The 23,179-nt window shown below is 40.7% G+C and overlaps 1 protein-coding gene across 1 annotated transcript in view; it reads left to right on the forward strand.

Annotated features, from left to right (window-relative positions):
• Positions 1 to 23,179, forward strand: part of RALGAPA1 (Ral GTPase activating protein catalytic subunit alpha 1) — a 474,136-nt gene that overhangs the window by 125,536 nt on the left and 325,421 nt on the right. Inside the window, 3 exon segments of the mRNA XM_073610203.1 lie at positions 1,248 to 1,485; positions 2,244 to 2,405; positions 13,996 to 15,288. Coding sequence (XP_073466304.1) covers positions 1,248 to 1,485; positions 2,244 to 2,405; positions 13,996 to 15,288 — 1,693 coding nt within the window.

Below are 23,179 nucleotides of genomic sequence, written 5' to 3' on the forward strand. Positions count from 1 at the left end.
TCAGGTGTATGATAAACCATATGTAATAATAACAATTGTGTAAGCCCGTGGGTAGCAGACAGGGAGACAAGTGGCAGGGCCATTCAATGCGGTTTCCCATTGGTCATCGGAGAGGTGGCCCAGATCTCCAGACCACTGAACTCTTGGGCCAGTATTGTGACCTTTTTTTTTAAACTTCGCATGCAGTATGGTACACAATAGGGAAATGAGCCCTTTTTTGGAGTCGGTACATGATAATATGTTAGCTATGATTTATCAGCTTTTCTTAAAGTGCATGTGCAGTCAAGTAACAGTAATACTGCCATAGAAACAAAAAGAAGTAGAAGCATAGTGGAGCTTACCTTCCCTGCAGATAATGCTTTTTTAGTCTTTTTCTGCTGCTGGTTACGTAATCAGAATCCTAAAGTTTGGTAACATGCCTTCTCCTAAAGGAGAGGATTAGCCAATCTTTAGCAGAGGTCACTTGCGGTGTAGTAGTTTGGAAGGCAAACTGGAGCAGCACTTTCACCAACTAAGTGTTTAAAGAACAACGAGCAGTAAATCCACCAGTGGTCCCTGAGCACAAAGCAATTGTGGTCCCCATTAAATCTAAGAAGTGGATGTTATTGTAAAATAAATCTTTACGTTGCCGTCCTGCCTCTCCACCTTGTCCAATTGGAGAATGCTTTGCATTCAACCATAAAACGCAAATTCTCTAAATGGCACACGTGCCAAGCGGTCGACCTCCTGTGTTCAGGGCAGCCACTCAGCACAGGACCTGGAAGCAAATGGAGATTACTGGAATAGTGGTGTCTACTTCAGTGATATACAGCTTACAGGGCATCTGTCAGGTATTGTATATACATATTTACATTGGTCCAAGGTGGATCAATGTAACTATGTATAAAATATCCATACCTGGAATTCATCTTTTAATATTCCTAACATGGGTACATTAGCTTCCTTCCTCAAAGCCAAGCTTTGTATGAAGACCTTGCTAAAGTAAATTGGGATAGAATATTGTTTGTATGCATCAATATGTGTTTGTCCACTGTAATTTTAAGTGAAAAATATTAATTGTTTAAAATGTGATTATTATTAAAAGTAAGACTGTGGTATTCTAGACTCATTGCAGCTGTGCTTGATTTCAGTTTTTTACACTGGCACATACATTAACAAAAATAATTAACTTTCATGAGCCCAGTAAACTGTTTATTTGATTGTCTTAAAACAGGCTTCATATTAACGTTTTTTTAATTATCCACCAGACATTGATTGTGGCCTGGATCAAGTCAAGTCTACATGTTAGTGTTTCTCGGGAGTTATGGGACGATTTACTGGCAGTAATGTCGACTCTGACTCACTGGGAGGAGCAAGCCACAGAATGGGCTCACACCATGGAAACGTTGACAAAAGTTTTGGCCAAGAATGTCTACCATCTTGATCTGAACGAGCTGCCACTGGACAAGTTGAGCGAGCAAAAGCAGAAGAAACACAAGGGCAAAGGTTGACTATGTACACATTACCAGCAGAATGCAAACAAGCAATGTGCATTATTCATAACATCCAATCAGTATCATCAGTTGTAGTTTAACAAACCTAAAATACCAAGAACTTTTATGTAATAGGCTGCATTGTACTGTGCCACTTCTTTACTTTTTGCACCCTGCTCTATATGAAATAATTTACTTAACTTATAGGTTTGTGCATTAAGCTCCATATATTATTGCATGCTAATTTTATACTGCAATATCAAGCACTAGGCACTCTTTAGAGCACTGCCCACTAATCTATAGATGCATTTGTAGCAGTAATAGTTTATCTTCAAAGGGTAACTCCACTTTTGTGGGGAAAAAAATATAGCTAGTGAAAAATTATTATAGAATATACAATTGCTATACAAGCCATAATGTAACATTATTAAAATTACCTTTCCTTTTTGAACTGCAGCTGCGGTAATTTTCTATAAAGTCAATGCAGTATGGCTTCCGGAGGCATTCCATACACAATTGTGTTCAGAAAGCCCCCCAGAAATGTAATTTTCTGCTTGTGTGAAGAACTCTGCACTAAGATACAGGTCAGGTTTTAGGCATCCTTCTATATAAATCTCCTCCTTGTGTTTGCAGTTTGCCTGGATTTGAGCTTACAGGGAAAGAAAAATTACTTTGGTGTAAAGCTTGTTAATATTATTGCTTACTTTGTGTACTATGCTCATTCTGTTTTTTTTTCTTTTTTTGTGTGTTTTTTTTTTCAACTACCTCTAGGAGGCAGCCATGAATTCCAGAAGGGATCTGTGGACAAGTCTTTTTCTCGAGGGTGGAGTAGAGAGCAGCCTGGGCAGGCACCCATGCGCCAGCGCAGTGCCACCACCACAGGATCACCTGGCACTGAGAAAGCCAGAAGCATTGTGCGCCAGAAAACCATTGGTATGGCATTTGCACAACTTGTTTCATGACTCCATTGCTCATGACAATCCATTCCCTACGTTGGTGGCTGATTTACTATCTTATACTGAAATGCTAATTTAGATATTGAAAATATTGCTATAATATATATATATATATATATATATATATATATATATATATATATATATATATATATATATATATATATATGTACAGTTCATATCTGTTAGCCTGTGTTTTTAAAAGCTGGTGTATATCACCATTTTTAATTAAAAAAAAACAAAAAAAACACATATTATATTATGACTTAGCCCTAGAGCTCTGTAGCCAGTGTGGGCTAGACAAGTGAAGCACCAGACTCTGAGTGGCCCCTGATGGGAGCAGCTGACCCACATACTACATACTTGTCCAGAGGAGTGACTCTGTTAATTGGATTGGGTTTGCCTTTCCAGATCTAATATAGGAGCACAGCTAGGTGGAATAAAAGCAAAAACTGCCAACATCCCAATTATGGAAATAATACAAATATTGCATGCAAAATAGCAGCAAAAGTGAAACCCCTCAGGATCTCTGAAGCAGTTAAGAGGCAAATAGTAAAGTTAAAAGGCTAACACCAATTTTATTGGCATATAATCATAAAATCAGACATAGTCCATAAAACATATTACAGCATTACATAGTGGAAGATTGTATATACATGTACAACAGTGGGATGTACCCCCCAATAGCAGCCTAAACATTTTGCATGCAATATTTGTATTCTTACTTTTCCAGATCTAGCATTTGGTACATAGATCATGTAATGGCTATTTCCACCATAGCCTAATTACATGGATTTTTAGCATTCTAGCGGAGCCCCTTTTAAAGTCAACAGTACACAATTTCCATGGTATATAGATTTAGAACCTATTCTTGTGTTAACTTCAGATGGTGAACATCACAGCTCATAGCTTCTAACAAATGAAGGGTTTGCTTAAGCCAGCCCTAACGAAGCGATTTTCTTTCCTGCAACCACGGGTTGCAGGAAAGAAAATTACTTGATTCCCCCATCAACACAGTGAGTGTTGATGGGGATTCCCTCACATGGAGCTATTGTATCCTCCTGGCAAATGTGGGGGGAGCCGACCCGACCAGGAGAACACAACGATATCCGCATTAAAAATCAGACAGGCTGGATGTACCTAAGGTGGTTGATTGATCAACTTGGGTTTGACCAGCTTGCCAATACATGGTTAATTTCTCAGCCGGTTCCTGCTGAACCAGCCAAGATTTAAACCGTCTATGGCCGACTATATATAGCTGTGTTTATTATCGATAACTGTATCTGGACCAATGCTTGGCAAGCACAGATGATGGCTAAAACTACAAAGATTCTGTGTGGAGAGCAGCTCTCACCATATGCCTTCCACTTCATGTGATGGACACTACAAGGAAATAGATTGTGCTGTCTTCATCCACATTAAGCTTCCGTCAAATCATAGTGGTGTGCTTCTCACTGTCTCTTGCTGTGTGTTAGCATAGCAAACCTAATAGTCCCCATGTAGAAGTTCTTGCAACTGTCAATGAAAAAAACAATATAATACACAGTGGTAAAGACCGCAAGTGACCAAACTGGGAAAACCTTAGTGCTTTGTCTATGTAGACTGCTTACTAAGCAGTGTGTTCAGAAAGGTTGCTAAGAAATTCAGTGATCCCTTAATGCCTATGAGGGTAAAAATACTAAACAAGCAGCAAGACCTAATAGTTAACTGATAGTTGCCCCCCCCCCCCCCTCCAAGTGCCACCTGAAGAACCTTCTGTATTTCTTTATTTGTTGCTGTTGACGAAAGCATGAGAAGACACATCCCACAATGTAGTGCTTGGGGTCGGAGTGATTTATCTCCATACCTGAACATTGTTACGGCAATGTGAGGGGTTCTTGCATTTGTGTAAGCAGGTAGCAACCACCAGTAAATTGGTGGGACAGCAAATGGCTGCAAAGAAGGTACAGTAGATGAGCAGAACTGAGATGCAACAAAGTATGACAATTTAAAAAAAAAAAAATAAATGAATACACAGTGCTTTAGCAAACTAAATCCCATTCAGTTTGGGTGTACATCTACTGTACCTTTTTGTGTTCTCCAATTGGCACATGTGGGACAAATATAAAGGTTAAGCATTGTGTACAGACTATGCTGTCAGATCCTGCTGTTTGTTCATCACTCTCTTTCCTGCTGGATGTCATTGTTTTTCATAGCAACAAACATTTACAGTAGAAGATTAAAGGGTAAATTTACTTTTACAGAAGAGGATTCACTCACCATACATTGCACTAGCATCTCCAGAGCCTGTAAGCACTACTATGAGCATAATGCTCATAGTAGTGGCGAGTGGTTATTGGTCAGCACGGCCACATGACCTTGCTGACCAGTGAGAATTTCCTCTTTCTTTTGAGGTGCTGTTTTGGAAGAGGGAGGCACAGGAGAGAGTTTACATGGTGAGAGCAGACATGTGACCACGCTGACCAGTGACTGTTGGCCATGGTCACCATTATGATGCTTACAAGCGCTGAGGCTGCTTTTGTGATGTACGGAGCATCTTCTGTAAAAGTAAACTTGCCCTTTAACTAGAATCTGACTGGCTGCTATCACTTATTTACCTTTACACTTTTTTTTTTTTTTTTTTCAAATAAGCCTCTTATACGTGTCATGCACTTGTTGGGTGATACCATTTTACAAATTCACAAGGTTGTTCCAAGTTAAGGTACTTTTCCCTGTTCAGGAATAGAAAATACACTATATGATCAAATGTCCATGCTCACTCTCTCTTCACACCTCTATGTGCTTGTTGAATGTCTCATTTTAAAACCATTGCCATTAATATTGGAGTCAGCCCAACCTTTGCTACTGTAATAGCCACCAGTCTTTGGGGAAGTGTTTTTTTTTGTTGTTGTATTAGTTTTAAAGCATACAGATCATGTATTTCAAACAATATAAAATAGATTCCAGGTACTTAAAAGAACAGTGTTACACGTATGCCTACACTAGGCTGTATGTTGATACAAGGAGTTAGACTTTAAGGAAGGGAGAAATGAAAGGGAATCCAGCACTAAACTTCACCAGGGTATAGAATGGGCCTTGGATTGCATAATAGTCTATACCTAATGGGTTTGAGGTTTCCCTGAGGCTCTGTGATTTGTATTGTGAGGTTTAGGTGTGTATTTGAGTGAATCGAGAATAGGGTATATGGGAAATAGTAATATGGAAAAATTGTGTTGGGTGGGTGGTGAAGTAAAAATATAAGGGAATAGCGAGAGAAGAGAGGGCTTGGGAGTCTCCATATGTTTAGATGGATAATAATTAGGCTTGGTGATCAAGGGGTTGTGATAGTGTTATATAAGGTTGCTAAACCTTGAAATATTTCCATGAGTTTCCCATTTTATTATTACTGCATCTATTTGGCTTTTTACATTTCAGTAGGGTGTCTTCTATGCTTTTGCAATGGTTATTTTAGTGGAAGTGAAGATGCGTAATGAGTATTCTCCTCTAGCAAGGAATGACTGTAATATGTTTGTTAAATAGTGCTTAGGAAGGCTTTCTACAAGATTTTGGAGTATGTGTTTGGGAGTTTGTGCCCATTCAGCCAAAAGAGCTTTTGTGAGATTACGTGTAATGATGTTGGACAAGAAGACCTGGCTCACAATGAGTCTTTCAGTTCCATCCCAAGGTGATTAGTAGGGTTGAGGCCAGAGTACTGTGCAGGCCACTCAAGTTGCTCCATTTAAAACTTGTCAAGCCAAGTTTTTTTTATGGACCTAGCTTTGTGCAGAGGGGTACAGTCATGCTAGATCAGAAAATAGTCTTACCCAAACTGTTGCTTAAATATTGGGATAGTGCAGTTGTCTAAAATGTCTTGCATACTTAGCATTAGTAGTACCCTTCACTGAAAACACCTGAACTCAGTATTTGGAGGGATGCCCACATTCTTTTGGCTGTATAGTGTAATTATCTTTCAGTGGTATCCATACATTTTCAGAAAGACATAATGGCAGCACATAGCATGGACATTTAATTTTGATACATTTCTTAAAGTTGTGTTTGATGTCACCATTATTTAGGAGATGTAAATTAGTCACAGACAGATGATTACACATTTTAAAATCAAGTTCTGTTTTATTACTATGAAGAATCTCACACCATGTCTAGTTTTATTAAACCTGGTTCATCACAGATATTTTAGTGATCATTTGTGTACTACACATATTCTGAGGGAACCTGGTTGAGCTGTTGACCTTAGCTTCCAATTATGTGATCTCTGGAAAAGTTAAACCTCAAAATGTTCTGTTTGCAATGCATAACACCTTTCCAGGCAATAAACATTGCTTTCATCAATGATCTACCTAGGTTTTATTTTTCCAACACAAAAGAAGATGCTGTGAGGCTTATGAAAAAGAAGTGTTTAGTGTCTTACAGCAGCCAGCTGGATTCTAGATCTCTAGTGCAAGTTAGAAAATCAGACTCCCATATATAGCAGGATAACCTAGGTGAGGATGGTGTCGCTAGACCTTCTCATAAGAATCTGGATAAGCCAAGAATCCTGAGTCATCTGAGAATTTGTGCGTGCACTGTACTGGAGTGTTTTCTTGTGATTTCTGAGATCCTCAAATCTCAACCCAGTGACGCCACCTATGCCTACAGAAAATAGCCAGAACCTTGCATTTTTTTTATTTTCTGTTTTGTTTTTTTGTCTTTCGCTGAGTATTTTTTAAATCGGGTGCCACTGGGTTCCAAGATAAGTGGACATTGTGTTTTATTGCCAGGTCAGCAATAGGAAAGTTGTCATTGGCAACACATATTTTTATTATGACAGATTCTCTTTGGGCTGCACAGAAAAGGTTGGCTGCCATTTGCAGTGCTTCCTATTTCCTTTCTTTAATTGTTTACTAGTACAACAGAGCTAATTTGTTGGCTGTAGTTGAGTGCATGGGATGTCTCACGCACACACATATATATATGTTCTGTAAAATGTTCTGCTCATTTATATTGATTAAATTATGAAGATTTCAGACCTTAGATATTACATATTTCTCAATATAAACCCCTAGTGTTTAGTGCTCACTGCTCAGCACATTTAATCTTCCCCAAAGACCACATTTGCTTATTTGTACGTGTGTGTTGTGCTTCATTGTGATATTGCTGTTTGAGATACGTCTGTTCTTTGTTTTGCCTGTGTCCTTGCTCAGCTGTTAATTATGATCTATAACGTCACCTCCACATTACAGTGCCTCTTGTATGGAGCGCACTCTCCACTTGCATATTGTCACTTTCTGCCTGCTTCTTGTGGTTTTGCTGCACTCATCAGTCACTTCTCTTTCCTTTCCGGTCCCTTTTCTCCCCGATCTCTCCTGTCTTTCTGTCTTCTTTTTTAAAGCCATGAGGAGCCGATCCATTGGGGACAGTGCCCTGCCATCAGCCTCTATCCGCAGCGCTAAAAGTGCACCTGTCCTGATCCATCCTTCCAAACCCCTTCTGCCTGATATTGTTCTCACTCTGCTTTCCGATGAGCTGTCAGGTAGTGGCACCTCTGTCTGCGCACATACCCACTGTCTGCAGCCCCTTTAACTACACTGAATAAAGATGAATATTAGGGTGGAATCTCTTCTCCTTGTTATTGTGCACGTTCCCTAATTACTTGTTCTAATGGCTTCAGCTCAGTAATCTTTAGTTGTACAAAAATATTTCTAATAGATGGGCTTTGGTTGTGGTTCAGATGTTTTATGCGTTTTTTTGGGGATTCTCTTTAGTGAAAACCACCTTTTAAAAGGACTGGTAGATCTGAAGGTATAGGCAGTTAAAGCTGTGTGTAAATTTTCACTTTTTTCTAGTTTGATTCCACACCTACTATCTCCTGGGCCCCTCTTGGTTAACCATGCTGCCTATATTATTGAAGAATCAAAATAAGAAGGCATGGTTAGAGAAGGGCCAAGCTCAACTTCAGCTCCAGGTTTATCTTCGGATCTGTAGATCATTTTGACAGATGGTTTTTGCTGAAAAACAATTCTGTTTTATGTAGTTTTTTATTGTATAATCTGTTTGATTATCCCAAGTTTGAGACCCATTTGCACTTCCAATTTTTGTTTGTTTTCATTAAAAAGCAGTTCATTGTCTTAATAACACATCATCACTACCAAATTACTTAAAGTATGTTTAAAAGTATTTATAAATTGTGTTTATACTCTATTCTGTAAAACTTTACGTTATGAATTACTTACTATTACTTTTTTATAGTCCCATATTATGTTATTTTAGGGGCCCTTCATATTACATGCAGACAAGATAAAATGAAAATAATCAGGCAACAAGACTGCAATAAATACTCCTTTGGTGACTGATGGAGTATTGGGATTCTCTGTTGGGAAAACCCTTGCACTTTATTACTAAATGTATGTGAAATAAGACATCTGAACTACAGCTTGGTCAGCTTTTTGCAATTATGATCTATTGTGATATTATGTAAGATTTTTCTGGGGTTAATCATGCTTGGGAATGTCTGACTTAATAGCTCTCTGCACTGTTTATAATGTTGTGTAGGCACTAATATTAGTGCTTGATAATTGGTAATTTCTTATTGCTTGATGTTTGTTTATTCCTTTTTTTTTTAATTCCAGCATTTACAAACTTTTGGCTACTATATCATTTTTCTGCTAAAGGGATATTAAATGCAGTTATTTTTTGTTTAAAAATAACAAACATTTTATACTTACCTGCTCTGTGCAATGGTTTTGCACAGAACAGCCCAAATCCTCCTCTTCTTGGGTCCCCTGCTTGCACTTCTGACTTCTCCCTCCTGCCTAGTGCCCCCATAGCAAGCAGCTTGGTATGGGGGCTCCACAGCCACTGCTCTGTGTGTCTGTTCACACACGAAGGGTGGCTCGACCCCAGCCCTGCTCTCTTTTCATTGGCTGTGATTCACAGTAGCGGGAACCAGTCATTACTGCTTCTGTCTCAGCCAATAAGCAGGGACAGAACCGGGAGAGCCGCGGCTCTCATGCACATCACTGGATGGGGATGGGGCTCTGGCAAGTATTAGGGGGGCTGAGGAAGGAGCTGCACATAGTGTTTATTTTTTTTACCATCATGCATAGAATGCTTGAAGATAAAAAAACAAACCTTAAGACTTTACAACCACTTTAATTCTAACTGGAATGCATTGGTTTCTCCAGACAGGAAAATATATAGCCTAATCTACTAGTCAAGTTCATTTTTTTTTTTTTTTTTTTTACTTCTTATTAGTAGACATTCATAATTACAGGATTTGCACATTCTGAGCTACAAAATTTTCCCTTTTTCGTTCATTTGGTTTCCTGATTTATTTACTCCCTTAGACCCCTTTCACACTGGAGCATTTTGCAAGCGCTATAGCGTTAAAAATAGCGCCTGCACACCACCCTAAGAGCCGGTTCACACAGGGGCGACTTGTCAGGCGACCTAGCTGCCTGACAAGTTGCCTCCCGTTCTGTACAATGGAACTGTTCTAATAGGAGCGACGCAAGTCGCTCCGACTTAGAAAAAGGTTCCTGTACTACTTCGGGGGCGACTTGGGGCTACTTGCATAGACTTCTATACAGAAGTCGTTTTGCAAGTTGTCGCGGAAGTCGTTTGCAGGTCGCCTCGCTGAGGCGACCTGCAAGTCGTGCCGCCCCTGTGTGAACCGGGGCTAAAACAGCTGCTCCACTCACTCCAGTGTGAAAGCCCGAGGGCTTTCACACTGGAGCGGTGCGCTGGCAGGGTATCAGAAAAGGTCCTGCCAACAGATTCTTTGGAGCGATGGAGGAGCAGTGAACTCACCGCTCCTCCACCTCTGCTCCCCATTGAAATCAGTGGGGCAGCGCTGCGATACCACAGGCAAAACGCCGCTCTGGCGGCGTTTTGCGGGTGGATTTAGCCCCTTTTCGTCTGCTAACGGGTGGTTTAAAACCAACCGGCTAGCGGCCGAATAGTGCCGCTACGACGGTAAAGCGGCGCTAAAAATAGCGCCGCTTTACCGCTGACGCCGGTGGCAGCACAGTGTGAAAGGGGTCTTAAATTTCTCATGCTGGTAGTTGCAAACCTTTACCCTCTTATTTCAACTGACTGTAAGTGCAAAATGAATTGAGTTGGTGGTGAGGCTCGTCTCATCTGGATCCCATGCTGGATAGTTTCGGAACACCCCAAGAACAGCTGCAAAGCCGTCAGAGGCCTCCTGGAAAGGTTCTGAAGCTTCAAAGTTAGCTCTGGCTTCATATAAGTCATTTAGAAAGACGTGCAGCAGAGGTCAAAATAATTATTTGACCTCTGTTTATGTAGCGCACTAATATCTGTAATTATTAACGAGTTAAGACTTGACTGCTAATCTGTTTTGGTCACGCCCTAAGGAAGTTTTGTGCCTCTGGAACAGTAGACAGTTCACGGCCAAAGTTAATACTTGGGTAGGAAAGCATTAAAACAAATTGGGTTAAACAGCTTTCATCATTCCATCTAGCTGGAGCTGTGAGTAGTACCCAACAGGCAGCCTGCAAGTGAAGGTCAGGAGCACAGGGCTGCTCCTAAATACACAGGAGCTGCATTTAATGCTTCTGTAAATGTGTATACAAAGCTGCTTGCTTGTTAGAAAGGATCATAGATTGATCCTGAATTGAATTGCCCCTCTGTAAGTAAACTCTGCATACAAACAGTTGTAGGTTTGCTTATTCCACAGCACGCACCTCTTCCCCCAGTCATCAGCTCCTTTCCTAGCTATGTCTTGGCCAGTCATACCCTTCAGAGGAACTTCTCCACCTGTTGGACTGCCCCTCTCCCAACCCTCTCCCCGTCAGACTCCTCCTCTCCCAGCTCTCTTCCCCTGTCAGATGACTTCTCTTCCAGCTCTCTTCCCCTGTCAGATGACTTCTCTTCCAGCCCTCTCCCCCCTCTCCGGCGATGCCCTTTCCCCAGTCAAACGGCTCTTCCCCTGCCCATAGCTTACCTAATCAGATCACTGCTAGACACCTCTCCCTGTCCAAACATTCCTCCCCCTTCACCTACCTTCACTGCATCAGTCTCTGGGGTTTGCTGGTATGAATGGGTTTGTTTATCTTCAGATTCAAAATAATAGGTTTGTAGGTAAGAAAAAAAAAAAACATCTATATGAACGTCCGCATAAAATGAGGACAATGGTTCACAGCAGAGTACTACGAATAGATTCGTTTACAAACACAAATCTGTTTATAAATATTAAAAAAAAAAAATGAAAAAAAATAACAAAAATAAAAAAAAAAATATTTGAGACGTTTTACTCAATACAAAATGTCTAAACAGCAACTTTAAAAATTTAGAGAGATATCAAACACAAGCAGATGTGCCTGGTGTTAAACTGCAAAAGTTGCTATTTTGAGTCCCTTTTCCCCCTAATTATATTAACTCCTTTTAATAAAATACACCAAGTAAAATGTAAAACAAAGCAAGGAAAATTAGAATTCTCTTTTATTTATTTTTAAAGAGGCTTGCAGTAGTAGCTGAAGTGATTTTCATACTATAAATATGCTGTCTTGCACCTTTAACCAAAACAAAAGGAGGCATACTATGGCAGCTGAAGTGAATCTTGCTGCTGACCTTCACTGCAGTGATCATCTCATTGTTGGTGAGGTTCCCCACACACAGCTCCAAGGTTCCGTTCGTCATTTTCTAGGGTGAATGATGGCCTGCATTATCTAACCCACTTCCTGTGGGCCCAGGCTGTCATGGACATTTACCCCCCATTTTCAAGAGAGTACCCTTGAAAATTTACCAAATTGCCAAATTGCTTGGGTACTGCCTAGCAAATTTACCAAAACACAGCTGTTTTTCAAGAGTGCAATTGGCCCAGGTGACATTAAGCCTAGATTGTGGCAGTCCAGTTATTTACATAGAAAATTGAAACATGCTAGTCTTTGCCAACAATGGAGTGCATAATCCTTTTCACAAAGACTGCACAAACATGTAAAGGACAAACTGCATGTAGGTGCAGCAGAGGCCAGAATTAAACTCTGAACTACAAACCGGGATTGCTGTTGAACCCCTTGTTGGTTAAAAAAAATAGTCTGCAAGTTGAGTTAATGGACATCAGTCTTAGGTGTAATCTAAAGACAGTTTGTATATAATGCTTTGGCTCTCTCTGCCTTCCTATGCATGCTGTTTATTGTATGGAAACCTCTGTACTAATTAAAGCTTACCTAAAGCCTCGTACACACGATCCGATTGTTGGCAGGGGATTGTGTTATGACAGACTGTTGGCCTAAAATCCGACCTTTAGTACGCTCCTTCAGACAATTGTTGTCCAACTTTTAGCCAACAAATGTTGGATAGCAGGCTAGTAAATTTTCGGCAGACAGTGGTCTGTTGTCATATCGTCTGTACACAAGTCCGTCGCACAAAAGTCCAAAGTACAAACACACATGCTCGGATTCAATGCTCACCAAACACGACATTAGCAGAAGGTGCCCAAAGGGTGGGGCTAAAGAGCTAAAATTCCACGTAGTACGTCACTACATTCGTGCTTGCTGGCCGACAGTTGTGTGCCATTAGTATGCAAGACAAGATCCAGGCACACGCCTTTTGACAAAAGTCTGACGCTTTGTTGGCCAACAATCTGATCGTCTGTACCAGGCTTTACACTAACCCCTATCCTGATGACAACCAAAGCAAATGAATACCCTTGAGCTTGGATTTGTTATATGTCCTGTGTAAAAAGAAGTTTAGAAACATTGCTTTTCCTAGTATTCCAATCTCTGTTAAATCTATTTTATTTAAACCTCTTTCTACACAGTGGCAAAATGTTAAGCTAACTCAAAAGTTTCCTTGCTGTTTTTTTCTCCAAGTTTAAAGGACAACTCCAGCAAAATGCAATGTTTTAGTTTAGGATTAGGCTTAGGATAGCAGCAATGGGTTGAATCACTCAATTATTTTATTTTATTTTTTTAACTACTAGGGCCAGTTCACACCGCAGTTTTTGCTTTTCTGCGTGCACGTATTTGATGCATTCTGGTGTGTTTTTGATGCATTCCAGTTTTTCCTTTTTTTCTTTATCCCAATTAAGGACGTATGTGTTCCGGTGCATTTTTTTTGTTTTTTGCCACGTTCCAGTTTTTACATACAGAACAAATGCAACATGTTCTACTTTTGTTGACTGCACTGGAACGCACTGCACTGGTGTGAACAAGAGCCATGGGAACCCATGTTAAAAACTGTCTGTGCAGTTTTGATGCACAATAAAAATGCACTGGAAATGCACTCTGGTGTGAACCAGCCCTTACACCTTTGAGTTACAAAGGTCCCCCACAGTTATTTGTTTTCTTTTCTCTCCCAAAGGGTTATACCAAAGGTTAGTATGTGATATGGGGAATCCTCATGGCACCATTATTTGGCTTTGTCATGGCCGTGGCAGTTGGAAGGGAACTGGGAATGGGGAAGCTTACTTCTTGAGTCCCATTATAAATAAAAAAAAAGGCAGCATGCAAATCTGCTTACTAATTAACACACAAATAAAATGTTTTAGCTGGAGTTGCCTTTTATTGAATCTAACAATATTGTATCCTTAGTTGAAAATCTGATTCCTGTTTTTTCTTGTTTGACAGAAATGGAGGATGCCCCGGTGCTTCCCCGTGCACAACGGGTAAGGCATTATTCTCAGAGTGAAGAGACCCCTTCAGAGACCTTTGGAGCCATTCACGAAGAAACCACAACTCTGCCTCGCAGTAGCAGTACCTCTGACATCGTGGGGCCCTTTGCAGCTGAGAGACTGAAAGGTGCAGTGCCTGTTGCAGACCATCCTTTCCCTCAGACTTCGGATCCCTCTTGTGCTAACCCACACTGTCAGGAAGCACCCCTAACACAGGCCGATGGCAGTATATATGATCACCTTTGCCAGTTGGCTGGCTCAGCTGGATTGACAGATGCAGACATTGAGCAGGGATGGTATGAGGAGTTAGAAGGGACAGATCTTTTGCCACGTTTAAGGGCTTATTTAAAAGAGGAAGGGGTAGCAAAAAATAGGTTGACATCAGATCAGAAATTGGAGCATTCTACAGAACTAGAGTCATGTGTTAAAGGAGAGGTCTATTCAGTCTTTTCCGAGGGGCTTCCTTGCACACATTCCAATGTTCAACAGACTGAGTGTAGTGCAGGCTTAGAAGAACACATTCCTAAAAAAACAGGGGGGTTAAAGGTTGGTGGTAGGAGCAGGGATGTCCATGTAAGGATTCTGGCTGATGGGGAAATCTTTGACAGTGATAAAACTGCCATGGAGCAAGGTGACCGGAAAAGAGCTTTTTTTAGACAGCAAGCTGCTGAGGAAGATGAAGGTCTCGAATTGCCATCTTCTCAATTTCACCACAGTGAACATGGGGCCAACATAAAGCATCTGTGTGAGTCTATGACACATAAGGCCAAAGCAATGCGCCGGAAACGCAGCACTGTGCAGGTCTCCTTCCGCCCAGGCACTGAGGCGGTGCTCTTCTGCAATTCCATGGAGAACAAAGATGCCCCTTGGAAGGCCAGGCTACGGAAATTAAGTGGTTTAAGTTCAAACTCTTCCATTGTTGTAGATCCAGGCAAGCCAACAGCATTTGCAGCCATGGGGGCAGTGAGATTAGCATCTGGAATTAGCCAGACAGGTAGTGACCAAACTGATGTAACCTATCCTCCCTCTCAAGTGCAGAAGGAAGCTGGCCGCACGAGGCCGAGGTCTAGCAGTCAAGAGAGAGCCCCTTCTCATGCTTCTTTAGGAGGCGTATACAAAACTGTTGTCCATGCTCTCTCGAAACCTAAGGCCAGCGTGTCCCTGCAGAAGCAGCACAGGACGGCAGCCGAGGCTCCACTGAAGGACCTGTACGGTCATGTTATGGGCTATTTTGGAAGGAAGGCAGCAGGTGAGATCCTTCAGCCCTGGGATGCATTCCCAGAGCACATGCAGAGACGCAACACCTGTTTGGCTTTGTATTGCAGATGAAAAACCCCAGCTGCCAGCAATCAGGAGCTTCTTTTGGGATGACTTGCTGCTTATTCCTCACCCAATGCCTCGTTGACACCCTCTCTGGGATCTTTGCATGTTGGCTCCCTTGTGCCTGATATAACCTTTTCTCAAAGTGTTGCCCCTTACCTTTTTCAGCATCTCTGCTTTCTATACTAACCCCCTCCCTGTGAGGTGAGTGCTGCTGTTTCATGGCCAATATGTTTTTTTTCTTGATGGCTAGGGATCACTGTTGTTCAGTGTTTTGTCCTTCAGTCGTTTGTTTTGTCAGCAGTAACATGTCAGATACTGAATGAATGAGAAGCATTTCATTCTTGTTAACAGGTCACAGATTACTCATAATCTCATTGCTAAAACAATTGTTTTATGTGTTTGTGTTTTTTTTTTTTTTTTGTTTTTTTTTCCTTTTTGTTGTGACACATTGTTTGTAGCTCATGCTTTCACTTTTAAACAACTGGCTAAAACAATACAAACCTGGCACCAGATGGTCAAGGAGACTGTAAGAGCACAGTTTAATAGAACAACAATGACTTGATATCTAATGCTGAGTACACAAAGGGAAGTGTTTTTTTTTTTTTTTTTTTTGTTCAACACAGCAGGCTCAGTATGGCAATCCCCTCGCTGGGCTATTATGTTTTGGCAAGGGACCCCCCACCCCTTCTTGCCAGAATACAGTGATCAGCCAGTATCTGCTGATTGGATGCTGGTTTTCCAGCATGCTCGTTCAGATTCTGTCAAATGAGGAGCTGCACACATGGGCCGAAAGTCGCCCGGTTCCTACTGAACTGGCCGATTTTCAGCCTGCGTGTACCCAGCTTTAGGCTGCACAGAACCAGCATTGTTGGCTAATACTGAGCAATGTAGGGGTTAGTGAGAGTGAACAAATGACACTTGTAAGGAATGAATGTACTTAATGTCAGTTGCAAAAATCTTCTATTTTTTTGGAAGTTTTTTGCATTCAGTTAAGGATTACTCCCATATTCAAATATGTATAGGAAATTGAGTTTTTTTGTTTTTTATTTTTTAAACCCAATGATGACATATAGATACATAGTGCTTTTTGTATGCTCAAGCAAAAGATGGTCAGGTCAAAAACACACTTCCATTGTTTATGTAAACTTGCAGTATAGAAGGTGACTGCACTAAAATGATCAGAGTAAATGGTGTTACCTTGCTCTTATTACAATAAAGTAAGTTGTGTCACCTTGCTGGCAGAGATGTGTAAATGACTAATGTATCTGGACATAAATCCTTTGGCAGATAAGGCCGTTTACATACTATGTGTGTATTTTAACTATGTATTTTATATTATATGGCCAAAAGTTTGTGGTCTCTTGTAGAGGTCGACCGATATGGGTTTTTCTCTGGCCGATGCCAAAGCCGATATTTAGAAATCGCGGTGGCCGATGGCCGATATATGATGCCGATTTTTTTGGGCCGATATATTAGGCCGATTTCTTTTTTTTTTTTTCCCTTCATCGCATAAAATCTAACAGTTAGACCCCTTTCACACTGGGGCGTTTTTCAGGCGCTTTTGGGCTAAAAATAGCGCCTGTAAAACGGCTCCCCTGCAGTCTATGTGAAAGCTCGAGTGCTTGCACACTGAGGCGATGCGCTGGCAGGATGTTGAAAAAAAGTCCTGCAAGCAGCATCTTTGGAGCGGTGTATACCGCTCCTCCACCACTCCTGCCCATTGAAATGAATGCGCACCGCTGCCGAAGCGCCTGCAAAGCGTTTCGGCAGCAGCGCTTCAGGGGTGCACTTAACCCCTTCTTCGGCCGCTAGCTGGATTATAAGCGCCCCGCTAGCAGCCGAATAGCGCTGCTAAAATGACGTTAAAGCGCAGCTAAAACTAACAGCGTTTTACTGTCAACGCATGCCCGCACCAGTGTGAAAGCAGCCTTAAGTAATAAGTGATACAGAAAATTTTTTATATTTAAACATTTATTAAACAAAACAAACCTCCAATCAGTTCACTTGTATGTATAATTTAGATTAAAAAAAAAATAACTATCTTAAATATTAAATACACAAAAACAGGTAATCAAAACTTTTGGACGAAAAAAAATGGGCTAACTTTACTGCTTTTTTTTTTTTTTTTTTTATTTTTTATTTCATTAGTGTATTTTTTCAAAAAAAATTGCGTTTGAAAGACCGCTGCGCAAATACCGTGTGACATAAAATATTGCAACAACCGCTATTTTATTCCCTAGGGTCTCTGCTAGAAAAAATATATATAATGTTTGGGGGTTCTAAGTGATTTTCTAGCAGAAAATACAGGATTTTTACTTGTAAGCAACAAGTGTCAGAAAAGATTTAGTCTTTAAATGGTTAAACTGAGAATTCCTACACGGAGTTCAGTCTATTGATAAAAGAACCTGAAAGAGATATAAATGTATCTTCTTATCAGACTTGGCAGGCTGCCCAGAGGAGGAGAGAAGAAAACTTCAGAAAACTTGCATTGACTTCTATTACAGAAGTCATTTGCAAGTCCCGCTGAAGGTATAATCGGCTTTTTTTATCAGCACAATCGGCCAATGCCGATTAAGTAAAAAAAGCCAAATATCGGCCGATATATCGGCCGGCCGATATATCGGTCGACCTCTAGTCTCTTGACCATCAGACCTATTGGAGCTTGTTGGACATCCCATTTCAAAACCACAGGCATTAAATCTGAAGCTAGGTAAGATCTTTATTGCATACACACATTGCTCCAGCTTGGACCAATGTAAGTATGCATATCTCATATTTGGGGGGTTCACTTTGGAAGCTAACAATGACCTTAGTAGTCAGTACTGCTATGGTTATAGCTGCTATATTACGGGTGCTCGCTAAACACTGCAGCAATTAATAAGAATGCCTTGTATTTTTTAATGCATACAAGGGACTTTCTGATTGAATGAGGAGGAGCGGTGACACCACAATCTCCTTCTCGTTTAATCAGGGAACTTCTTGTATTCACTGAAAAAAAAAGTACAATGCATTCTGAAAAGGGTGGCAGTGCCAAGTGAGCAAGCGACCCCCTGTGGTAATTGTGCAGAGGTAAAGCTGCTTTATAAGCTTTTTATTCCTATTGCCAGAGAAAAGAATAAGCTATTATTCTGCAATTGTTTATTATATATTACTTGAACATTAAATTTATAGATGGAAAAATTCCCTTTTGTAGTTCCACTGTGTGTTCCAGTTCAGTTTTTGAACCGGTTAGTCAGTCCAGTTAATTAGTAATATCTTGTTAGGCCTTGTTCACACAGGCATATTTAAGCGTACACCCAATTGAGATGCGTGTTTTGCCTGTAGAGAATTCACAGGTGATCTGTGTGTTTGTATGCAGGCAGTCCCATCCATACCAATTGGAATGCAGCAGCTGCTTGGAAACAGTCACTGTTCCCAATTTGACACCCATGTGGGTGCGGCTCCCGAAAGCAGACAGTGTGCTTTCAGGGATCCACACCAGAACCCACACCCACATGGATGTCAAATAGGGAGCAACGGCTGTGTCCATGCAGCTGCTGCATTTCAGTTGACGTAAATGGAACTGCCTGAAAACCTGTGCAGGCAAAACATGTCCCTCAACTGGGCAAATGCTCAAGTATGCCCGTGTGAATGAGGCCTTACTGAAGTTTACATAAACAGTACAAAAGTGTTCTCAGGCCATACTGTCTGCATCATCATACAAATCAAACACGTAAGAACACACTATGCCAATTTGCTGTGTGGTTTCCATTGACATGGCACTTTTACTGCAAGTGTGTGCTGGCATTTGTGTTTCTGTTGTATCAGAGTTTGTGTGTCTATGTGGGAATGCTGGTATCTGGGAATCAATAATTTGGTTTATTTTAAGTAATAACTACCTGTGTTCTGCTTTCCTGAGAAAATGGTCCCAAGAAAGTCCCCCCCCCCCCCCCTCGATTTTGCCAAGCTGTATATTTGAACAGAATACATACAGTAAATATTCAAAGTTAGGGTTTATATTTAAACAAATGTCTCTCCTGTCATTGGACACATTCTGTGCAATTTTCACAAGAACTACAACATGTTCAAAAATAATAAACAGGTACTTCAGTTATTGAGTAGTAGCAAGTGGTGCTAGAAATGCTGCACAGTAAGATGAATCGTGGTAAAAAGTGACTGCAGTTGAAGTATATTAACAAGATATCCAGTTTGATCAAAAAACAAGGAATGATCATTTGTACTGCACATTTGAACCTGTCTCTTGAAAGGGGGTTTCTTTAAGGGTGCATTTGAATTGGCACATTGATCATGCATACCATAAATTTCAATGCACATGTGTCTGTCTAATATGCTTTTTGCAGACAAGACTAAGAACCTGCATAGAACAATGCACCTCTGTACTTTTTGTTTTGGTTTTCTTAATAGCAACGTATAGTAGTTTTGTATGTTTTCTTTATTTTTAATGGTTGAACCCAAACACTTTCAGTTTTTTATATATATAAAAAAAAATGTATATTTTGGGCAAGTAAATCTGAAATATTGTTTATTGACCAGAGACTCCTCATCTCTCTTTAAAAAAAAAAAGTGTTTATAGAGTACAGTAGCTCAAGATGCAATTATAATTTGCATTACAAACTGAATAACCCAGAGCAGTGACTGGCCCCATCTCCCAGCCAGCTCCATATAAAGTTTTAATGAGTAAGAGAGAGAGTGTCTAAGGGTAAACAGCTCATGCTATTCCCTCTTCTTATTTAAAGGAAAAAAAAATAGCTGGGAATCTCGTGTCATGGGCTCCTTATACAGTTTTTAAAGTATAAACAGATCAGTTTAAAAATATATAAACTTAAAAGATGTGCCCAAATACATTATACTATGGCTTCTCCTCAATAGAAATTTGCCAAAAGTTTAGTTTTAAGAATTCATGGTGTTTCCCTTTATAAAGTTAGCCATATCATTATATAATTTGTCATTATGTGCAATGCCCTGCAACTGCACTAACGCATGGCAAGGCAAAATATAAGCAGAAATGTTAGCTTCACTTATAATGTAAACCATATCTAAACCCAAAAACAAATGTATCACGGTATATTGCAGCTTATGATTCCTTGGATGAGAGGCCAGCCTTTAGCCTTCTTTTTTAAGTTTTTTTTTTTTCCCTTTATTTTCACCTGGTAATCAACCCACTTTATGTTTCTGGGTCTCTGTCTTCACTCCTTCACTGTATATATGGAGAGAACCATGGCTGTCACTCAGACTACTCTGCTGATTTAGACTGCAAACATGTCTTCCTCCCTTCATCCCTGTTACAGGGTGGGCAGAGGAAATTGTGGTTTACAAAAGATGGCTGGGAAGAAAGATAAGATGGTTTGTGCTTTCAAGTCACAGTAAGTGACAAGAAAACTGCATTTCTGACAAGGTCAGCATTTGCGGAAAATAACCTTTGCCTAAAAAATGAAAACGAAAGCAGACACAACAGAAAAATCAAATATTTTCGACTTGCCAATACATTTAACTGTTTCAGAAGAATCCGTTTGCTTGCCCTCTCCTTCTTTGCATATCATAGCCCTCCCCCTTCTGTGAGTGTCTAATTATTCTTTGTGCTGACCCAGCTCCTCTGCCTGCCCCCCACCTCCCTACACAACCTTTTCTGTTGCAACAAAGGGGTACACTATACAGTATCACTTGAGTGACAGCTTCGAGGATGCTTACATTACATCCAAGATGGCAGCACTCAACAACGCTCTCAGGGATGTCTACACAAAAAAGAGGAGATAAAGGCTTCTTCACAGTACGAGCTATGAACACGTGGCAGAGACTCCCTCAAGAACTAGTTCTGGTCAGCTCAGTAAATTGTTTAAAAAAAAAAAAAAAGCTGGATACATTCCTAAATGCGCAAAATAGAACTGGATACGTACATTTAGGCCTCATGCAAACTGGACGTTTTTACAGCTGCTTTCTTTGGCTTTTTTTTTCTGCCAGTAAACTCCCCGGCATGTTATCCTATGTGTCCATGCACGCATAGGCTTTTATCAGCATTTTTTTTGGTAGGGGTGATTCCTGGCTGGAAACCCCCCCCCCATACTAGTGAGTTTGCCGAGGAGTGTTTCAGCTGTAAAAAACACTCTAACTCTGAAAAACTCTAAAAACCATGGCTATTCGAAGTTTCTGACTATTTTTCAGCAATAAGCTTTTGTGAGAGTATAGTTTTGCTAAAAAACGCAAACACTAAAAAAACATTGAAAAACGCTGCTGCAAAACTCATTCTATGGCTTCAACTAAAGCTACTGGCGTTTTTTATAACATGCAGTGTGGATGAGGCCTCAGAGGTAATAACACCAGGGGTAGTTGATCCTGGGAGTATCTGCTTGCCTTCTGGGGGATCAGGAAGGAATTTTTTTCACCCACTGCAGCAAATTGAATTATGCTTTATTGTGTTTTATTTTTTGCCTATCCTCTGGATAAGCTGTGGGAATAGGATTGTGTATATGGAGGCTTTTTTTTTTCCTATTCATAGTTGAATTAACTAGATGGACTAGTGTGTTTTTTTTTTTTTTTTTTTTTTTTTTTTTTGGTCAACCTGATCAATGATGTAACTATGTAAAAAAAGGAAGTTTTTACAGGTAAGTAACATTCCTAAAATATGATAAAACAAAATATGCAAAAAATGACTCTGGTAGTAAAAAGGCTAATGACTGGTAATCTGCAATATATTGCATGTGTGTTCTTGGGTTTAGATATCCTATAAGAGAAAATCAGTCCAAACTAAATGTCATGGAACAATTTATTTGGCTCAGAAATGTTGGAGAAATGGATTTGCCTAGCCATGAGGCCTCAAAGGTCCCATTGTAGCGGTGAAAAGCCTCCTCGCTCTCCTGTTTTATTTCAGTAGAACTATGATGAGATACTTTTCACACCAGCACTTCTCAAACAGGAAAAACACTGGCATGTAAAAAGTCAATATGCCATCATCTTAAAGTTGAGTTCCACCCAAAAGTGGAATCTCCGCTTATCTGCCCCCCCCCCCCCACTCCAGTGCCACATTTGGCACCTTTTGAGGGGAGGGGGGAGCATGTACCTGTTTTTGACAGGTACCCTTCCCCACTTCCGGGAGATCTCATCGCAGCAAAATCATTCAGAAGTTCAGCCCCCCCTCTCCTCCCGGCCATTCAGAAAGCGCAGTGCGCTAAGCAGTAGGGAACCGGCTGTGAAGCCAAAAGGCTTCACTGCCGGTTTACCTTACCCCGAATGGTGGTGGCAGCACCCGAGAGCCGATGGAAACATTGGCTGGGGTGCCGACATCGCTGGATTTCAGGACTGGTAAGTATCCTAATATTAAAGTCAACAGCTACAGTATGTGTAGCTGCTGACTTTTATTTTTTTGCTTGGGGGGGGGGGCAGAACCCTGCTTTAACCAGAACGTAGCTATAGTATGTGCCACAGTTGGTGTGAATGGTGCTGTTAATTGTTGTCAGAAGTCTTTCTAGTGCATTTGTAACACACAGAAAAATGCGCGCATATAAGAATGGACATACTTAGGCCTCACGCATACAGGATGTAAAATAACACGACTTTTACATGTGTTTGACTAAACGCCCCTCTGTTAGTGTGTGTGGCTATGCACACATAGGCGTTTACAGGTATATTAGAAGAGGACTGTGTAAGTCTAGTACACATGGGCCGAATGCCAGGCTGTACCGGGCGGTTCGTTAGAAACCGGGCAACATTCGGCCCGTGTGTACTGCAGTCAGTCTGACAGAAGCTGGCTGTTCGACTGGATTCTGTGGAAGGGGCATGACTAAAAAAAAAGGGTTTGCCAACCGGCTCCCGATCAGTGTTCT

The sequence above is a fragment of the Aquarana catesbeiana genome, linkage group LG13, assembly GCF_042186555.1.
Source record: "Aquarana catesbeiana isolate 2022-GZ linkage group LG13, ASM4218655v1, whole genome shotgun sequence".
In the NCBI taxonomy this organism is placed as follows: Eukaryota; Metazoa; Chordata; class Amphibia; order Anura; family Ranidae; genus Aquarana; species Aquarana catesbeiana.